The sequence below is a fragment of the Mus caroli genome, chromosome 15, assembly GCF_900094665.2.
Source record: "Mus caroli chromosome 15, CAROLI_EIJ_v1.1, whole genome shotgun sequence".
Lineage (NCBI taxonomy): Eukaryota > Metazoa > Chordata > Mammalia > Rodentia > Muridae > Mus > Mus caroli.
In genome coordinates, this window is record NC_034584.1 from 68,485,194 (window position 1) to 68,493,201 (window position 8,008).

Sequence of the window (8,008 nt, forward strand, 5' to 3'; positions counted from 1 at the left end):
GCCAACATGTAAGAGTCAGGGATCATGGCCCAGGAGGGTGGCAGGCCTGGGTCTGGGGTGGCCAGGATGGAGTATAGGTTTTAGTAAGTAATAATTAAGAAATATCAGAGGGGAGAGTGTGCTAGCCATGTGGAGGATTGAAGTGGCCCAGTCATTGAGTTGATTAAGGCATATTTAAATATCAGGCTGGCCAGGCAGTGGTGGCACATGCCTTTAATCCCAGCACTTGGGAGGCAGAAGCAGGTGGATTTCTGAGTTAGAGGCCAGCCTAACAGGACAGCAGGGTTGTACAGAGAAACCCTGTCTCAAAAAAGCCAAAAAAAAGTAAAAATAATAATAAATATAAGGCTGCATGTGTGTGCCCTTCATTCAGAAATCCAGAATATAGAGGTGGGTAGTGAGGAACTTGGGGCTATTAGAGCTTCGTGAACCACTACTGCTACACCCAGTTATAGTGACATTTTCCCACCAATCAGGATTCAGGGAAGGGAGACTTTCCTATGAACATTTCCTTATGTGGTACATTTATTCTGTTCTGATTGGTTGGGTTGGTGTCTAAGAGTCATCACAGCAACCACTTAGACACTGATCTTCATCAAAGTAGGGATTGCTTATTGAACACTACATCCCAAGATTGATTGATCGGGGCCAGAGACCAGACTCAGGTGCTGGCTGTGACATTGAGTTAAGATTCTATAGGGCCTTTAAGCCTAAAATCCACAAACATATGTATCAAGTTATTCCAACAATCAGGATTTAGGAATAGGGGACATCCTTTGGAACATGGTTTTGTTGTACACTTATCCTGCTCCCATTGGATGGGGTACTCAACTAGAGCAGGAGACTTGCACTGCCTGTCATTCATGTCATAACTTGCCAGCCAGGATGCCAGTTACCCACATACACGTCTCTTTCAGCCAAGGAGGATGCCAATTTCCAGGGAGGTCTTGGGAACTTAAACTTCATTTGACCCCTACTCAAAATGGAAGTCTTATTCCAAATTCTGGAGAGCTCTTAGTGCTACTTCAAGGATATTGGCAAGAATTTGACACTGGGCTAGGACTCAAGAAAGTAGGCTCAAGATCTTGATCATTTTGAGAAGTCCCTGAATAACACCTGACTTTGTTTATTGTTATGTTTGTTCCTTGACTATCTTTGTTTATGCTTGTTTGAACCTTACATACTTTGTTTATGCCCTAGCACTGGCCACGTTCTTTGCTTGTACCTAGAATGATATAGAAGTAGATTGGAAAAAAACTGGCATCAGCCTCAGAATTGGCTGGAGTCATGTTATAGTGTCATCTAATTGTCTTTTTCTTTCCAGTCCTCACTCCCTCTCTTGAGACCCTGCTGACTGACTGAGCTGGCTTGCTCACCAAAGAGCTTCTTATATTGGGCAGGTGACTCTCTTATTTTGGGGTCCATCCCAGGGACAAAAACATAAAAGATTATTTCACATAGATGCAGGAAGTGCTGCAGGGTGGTTTGGTTCAGGTCCAATCTTATTGTGGCTAACTAAATAAAGCAATTCTAACTGACTTCTGCTGTGACTGGTTTCCAGTAACATCGAAACACAGAACATAACCGAATCTGTATTCAAACAGAGCATGAGAAAGTTTCCTAGTAACAGCAAATAAGAAAATTTCCTTATGCCATCCGTAATGGCCCTCAATGCCAGGCTACGTAGGTAATAGTTACTTGGCCTTACATTGTACCTAGGCTTTATCAGCATGGTTTATTTACTGTGGCAGGGTATGTTGTCTAGCATTCATGTCTCAACTTGTCAATCAGGATATCAGTTAACCATGTGCATGTCTCTTCTGCCAGGCAGGATGTCAGTTTGACAGGGAAGTCTTAGGAAGTTAAACATTATTTGACCTCCACTCAAAATGGCTTCAATTTGGTTCCTTCTTATGATGGAACATGGTACTAATGCACCATGTCATCCTTGTGACACCCCCACCCATTTCTCTTGCATCCCTTATTCCTTCCCTGAGCACCTTTCTATCTGCTTTTAATTTAAGGCTCATTCACAGATTCCTTTCTGCATCAAGACCAAGGATCTGGTTGTACACCAGTGGATATTCCTAGAAGACTAAAGATATGTTTTTGAAGATGCAGTCCAAGCCTGGCTTATCAGACAGGAAATGATCACCAGGTTGTGATCTACACGAACTATATCCAGTCCTGGCATTCCAGCAGAAGTAAGCCAAAACCCACTAGAGGAAATGGCTTCCACTTCTGGACTAAAAGAAGGGCAGGACAGCCCCTACCCACCATTGATTGCTCATCTCCTGGGCTTCCCCACCACAAGCAAGTGCTCCTTGGAAGTGCCCTGTGCTGATGTGTGGCTTGATGATGCTTCTTCACATGCATGAGGCCCTGGATTCCTATCCACCAATGGGGGTGAGAAGGGGGAGGAAGGTGGCTGAGGAGATGGTTACATAAAGAAGGCACAGTGCAACCAACCCATGCTCACCAGGCAGAGAACAGAGAACACAACACAAGCTCTGAGTTCAGCAAGAGCCTTTGCCTCTGCAGATGAAGCACAGTGCTCTTTATCTCCCTCTCTCTTCCTGCAGCATCATTCCTAATGGAAGCCTTCCCAATCCAAGTGGTCCCCCACTCTGACCTGGCTAACATGGGAGAGCTACTGTGGGTTGTTGAAAGGGCAGAGATGTGAACTAGCAAGGCAGGACTCGGCAGACTCAGGGTAGCATAAGAAAAACAGAGATTTTGGCTGGGAGAACAAAGGGTTTATTGGACTCAGCAGAGGGACATTGAGAGGAACACATGGGAACCCTGCAGGACCCCAGATACTTATGTGTGGATGGTGATGGCATAATACCTTGGAATTCTGCCTCTTCCCTGTGCTGGCCACATGCCTCCAGGACCAAGAATAGCAAGCCACAACAAAATGGCATTCCAGGAAGTACAGATCTGAAAACACTAGAGAGGAATAGGGCACCTACCTACCCACCAGGGGCTACAAAGGTAAAACAGGGTGTTCCACACACTACCCCCACCTTGGACCTTCTATAAGACATAATTCATCACTAGAGGACTCCAGGAAAGAGTGGTTGCACATGAGGATAAAAGGAAAATTGTGGTGACCATCACATCAGGGTCTGCAGGAGGACTGAGCCCAGGCTGAACAGAAGCACCCCTGCCATGGTCCAGGAGCTGCCTCCAGTGGGAACTGCTTCATTGCAGAGGTCTTCCTTGCAACAGGAAATATTCATTTTGGTGTTAGGATACAGGATGAACTTCTTTTCAATTTCATCAGGGCAGAAAGCATGGCAAGAACGGATCTTTACTTTCTTTCTGTGAGAGTCTGCAAGATATCAGGGAGTGACTCACTTCTTATGCAGGAACAATACAACTTCCCAAACTCTGGGCCACATGCCACCAGGTCTGGATGGGCAGACTTGTCTCTAAGGCATGTTGAAGCCAGACATGGTAGCTCAGATTTGTAATCCCAGAGTTTGGCAGACTGAGGCAGGAACATTTTTATGAGTTCAATCCCCAACTGGACTTCATCGGGGCTTCTAAGCTATCCTGGGGCTAGAGTAAGAACCCGTCTCAAATAACAAATGAACCAAAAATCAAAATGGTGGGCTGGTAAGGAGGCTTGATGGATAAAGTGCTTGTGTGCACAAGCATGAGCCCCCAGTTCCCATCAGTAGAGTGCATCAAAACATGGCCAGGTATGGTGGCCTACTTGTATCACTGTGCTCAGGACATAGATGGAGATCCCTGAGGTAAGCTCACAGGCTAGAGCAGCTCAACCTGCAACCCTGGTGTTCAGTGTGAGCCTCTTCCCCAGTAAATAAAATAGTTGTCACAGAAGATACCCGTCAACTTCTGGGTCCCATACACTTGTACCTCCCCTGTACATGCATCCACACATGTGTACACAGGTGCCCTAACACACAATGTGCTGGGGAAGCAGCTCANTCAGTGAAGTGCTTGCCACATGGAAGCCTAAGGACCCAAGTTCAATCCCCAGCAACCATGTACAGAGCCAAACAAGCATGGGAGTGCTGGTTATGATCTCTGTGCTGGAGGGGTGGGGAATCAGGAAGTCCTGGGAACTCTCTGCTACCTCCCTCCTCTCCACTGGTGCCCAGCATACTTGGCAAATCCTAGGTCCCAGTGAAAGATCTTGTCTCAATAAACAAGGTGGTTGGGACTGGAGACATGGCTCAGCAGTTAACAGCACTTGTTGCTCTTACAGAAGCCCAGGCTTTGGCCTCCATACTGCACAGGATGGTTTAATTACAACCATACAAAATTCCAGTTCCAGGAGACTCAAGACTAATTTGTATAAAATAAGTAGACATTGCCTGAAGAATGGTACTTTAGAATGTCCTCTGAGCTCTATATTACAATAAGTAATTCATACATGAGCACCCACATTTATAGAAACACACACACACACACACACACACACACACACAGAGAGAGAGAGAGAGAGAGAGAGAGAGAGAGAGAGAGAGAGAGAGAGAGAGACAGCACAGTGTAAGATTGCCCAGTGGCACAGCAGAAAGGGCAATCAGCTTCTCAGACTCTTGCAGTTCCCCAGGCAGTTATATCTAGGAGACCTAATCCAGGAGACAGGCAGGCTGTAGTCAGAACAGGAAATTGGACAGCACAGCAGGACTGCTCCTGCCTTGTCTATCTGAGCATATACCTGGAGTCTAACATTTTGGCAGATCTGATATGTCTTAAGGTCTCTTACAATCAACATTCTTAAGTCATTCCTTTAGCTGAAACTCCAGATTCCTTCATTATATGCAAAGACTCACTACAGGCTTCCAGCTCTCCTGGTGCCTATGAGCCAGTGAGACCCTAGATATAAAGTACAGGGAGGAGCATCACGTGACTGCAGTGGCAGCAGAGGGGGATGGTGAACACCATGCATGCCAATGGTAACCTTGCTTTATGATCCACATCCCAGCCCATCCCTGGACTTCAACATTCCCCACATTGCAGAAGTCCCACTCCAACCCCAGGAAAGCTCTATTTGGAGGGAGGTCAACCATGATCAATAACAAATACCCAGATATGACATTTTGTCCAAAGTCACCCTCAGCCATCTTTATATAGGTCACAGGGAACTTACTCTCAATAAATTCTTCCTCCTTTGCAACGCAGAATCCATCAGGGTAGGGGCAGGTAAATGAAGGGCAAGAAGTCTCAATTGGGACTCCATAGCACTGGTAACACTCCAGTCCCTGAGCTGAGAGACAAGCCAATACTTGAGGGCTAGTACATGCAATTCCTAGCCCAGACCCCTCCTCTCCAATGTCTTTACTTCCACACAGCCGCTGGCTGCTATGTCAGAGCAAGGACATTATTGACCAAAAGCAGTCACTTCAACCAAAAGCAAAAGTGAACCAAGAGCCACCATTGTTTGAATATGCTTGCTACTGCTGTCTCAACTAGCCAGCCCCACAGGAGAGACCTGCACCCAAGATGTATTAGAGAGGCAGTCACCATATAGAGAAGACATAGATACCAAATGTCTGCTGAAGCGATGAGTGGGTGTGTAAGTAGGTACTGGGGTTACGAGATGGGGAGGACTGTTCTGACCTGTCCCACCCCAAACCTGCAGAGCTGACCCCTGGGAAATGATACATGACAGAGCAATGAACTTCTCAGAGTCCAGCTCAAAGCTGAAGCTCTCCATGTGGTTTCCCACAACACAGATGTAACTAGAAGTATAGGGGTATCTGAGAGCTCAGACCTCTTTGAATAGGGAAGTTCTAGCACTGGGGCCTCATGTGGCATGGGCTGGGCATAAGAAAAAGTCAAATGCCAAGAATTAAGGATTGCAAACCCCTTGACTTGGCAGCTGGATCAGGAAAATAAGCCTCTGCCACTTTGTGTGCACACAGGCCAGTGTCATGTCTGGGAGACAAGGGCAGCAGTATAGAGTCTAAGGACAGGCTGCTCTGGTGGCCAGGGTCTGTGGCAGAGATACTGAGCTCCAAGTGTTCTTTTGGCATGTGGTGATGGTTGCAAGGCAGGCACTGGCAGGATTACAGACCCAGTAAAGCACCCAGCACAGGAGGCTTCACCCACCACAAGCCAATTCCCAACCCCATGACACCATCACACCTCAGTCACCATGCACACAATGGAGATGCAGGTGTACCCACAACCCTGAGGCCCTTTTCCATACCCATTGTACCCTCCTGCCCCTCTCTCATTTCCCATCTTACCTCTTTCTGCACACAGTAGGGTCACAAGAAGGATCAGCACACAGGATTTTATAGCGTGAGAAGGGTCCATCCTTGGAGAAGGGCTGCGCAAGATAAAACCTTGGAAGTTGAAGCCAGTTAATAAACCACCAATCACATCCCTGGGCTCTCACACCGCTCAGGCATCCAATCTTCCCTCCCTCCAACCCTCCAACCAGTTTTCCCCAAGGAATTCATGTCTGCCTACTTCTCTCCTCCCCCCCTCCCCCCCACCCAGCGTTTCCTTCCTAATCCCACACTCCCAACCCCAGCCCTATCCTGAGGGCTCTTCCCTTTGTCACCTAGCAGCTCCCTCCTGACACCAATCCTTACTTCTGCTCTGACCAGGCTGCAGGCACAGTGGCAAGGTCTGTCAGAAGTGGACTGAAATAAATACTTTACTTTCTCTCAGCTCCTCCCAGCTGGCATCTTGAAAACGGGGATTTTTGGTTCTTACTTCCTTCAGGCCAACATGTTTATTGTGTAAGACTTAGCCAGATTTGTATAGCAGTTGGAGAAGAAGGACCCTACAGTTGGGAAGCGACCATGGTACTGGAGGACTAAGAGGGCAGAGGGGCAGGGACCATGGGTGACTTGTGCTTATCATTCAGAAAGCCAGGGAAGGAGATAGCTTGCTCAGCCTTTTCATGTTTTTTGTTTTGTTTTGGTTTGGTTCAAGTTTGTTGTTGTTGTCGTCATTTTGAGACAGTTTCTCTGTGTAGCTTTGGTTGTCATGGGACTTGCTCTGTAGATGAGGCAGGCTCCAACACATAGCCATCAAAGGTGTGTGCTGCAGCTGCTGCTTCTGTGACCTCCACTTGGCTTTTTCTTGTTTCTAAATAGAAGGTATGGGTTGCAGTGGCTCAGAGCCAATGGCCCTCCTTCCTATAAGCAGGCAAACAACTGACAAATACTTAAAGACTGGCTCTGGTGAGGAAGCCCCCAAAAGGCTCTTGCATCCACAAAGTGAGAATCCTGAGCCAAGAACTGACTGACAACTGGGATGGAAGTTACTAAGCAGTGTCTGCTGTGTTAGGTGATGTATGGGGCTGTGGGTGGCAGAGATAGAGACCTGAGCTGGAAATCAACCTGAGATGATACCACAGCAAATGAACAGCTATGCTCACAGGACAACTGAGTCCCCAAATGGACCACAGCATCAGTGAAGCTGAGCGCATCCACTTAAGCAGGCAAGGTTGCAAAGGGAAGGAAGCCAGAGGCTCAGAGACCGTTAGTCAGATTCTCCTGATGGAAGTCACAGGGCTGAACATAGAGTCTCGGTCTTTGTGTCATCTCTGGTTGGATCCGCATGTACATCCAACTCCGGTGTCAATGTTCTGGGTTATGCAGGATGATGGATTGAAGAAAGAGACACAGTGTAGGCTCAAATCAGGATTCTCAAGGAGCAGTGGGGAATCAGCCTTTCCAGGACTGAAAACCAAACCCAAAGACTGATCAAGTGCTTGTTGCCAACCCTCCGGGATTCATGCAAGACACAATGGTTCTGTTTAAATTCTGTTACATTCCCGGACCTTTACCCTAGCACCATTAAAAATCCCTGCCTTAATAGCCAGAAGCTGGAAAGAACCCAGATGCCCCTCAACAGAGGAATGGATACAGAAAATGTGGTGCATTTACAAAATGGAGTACTACTCAGCTATTAAAAAGAACGAATTTATGAAATTCCTAGGCAAATGGTTGGACCTGGAGGGCATCATCCTGAGTGAGGTAACCCAATCACAAAAGAACTCAAATGATATGTA

The 8,008-nt window shown here is 47.0% G+C and overlaps 1 protein-coding gene across 1 annotated transcript; it reads right to left on the bottom strand.

Moving 5' to 3' along the window:
- Positions 1 to 2,736: 2,736 nt before the first annotated feature.
- Positions 2,737 to 6,678, bottom strand: LOC110310908 (lymphocyte antigen 6I). Its single transcript, XM_021184078.2, has 4 exons — positions 6,579 to 6,678; positions 6,228 to 6,310; positions 5,126 to 5,242; positions 2,737 to 3,334 (listed from the first exon to the last, which is right to left on the bottom strand). Exons 2-4 carry the CDS (start codon positions 6,295 to 6,297, stop codon positions 3,117 to 3,119), a joined length of 405 nt encoding a protein of 134 aa, XP_021039737.1. The 5' UTR covers positions 6,298 to 6,310; positions 6,579 to 6,678; the 3' UTR covers positions 2,737 to 3,116.
- Between the last annotated feature and the right edge of the window lie 1,330 nt (positions 6,679 to 8,008).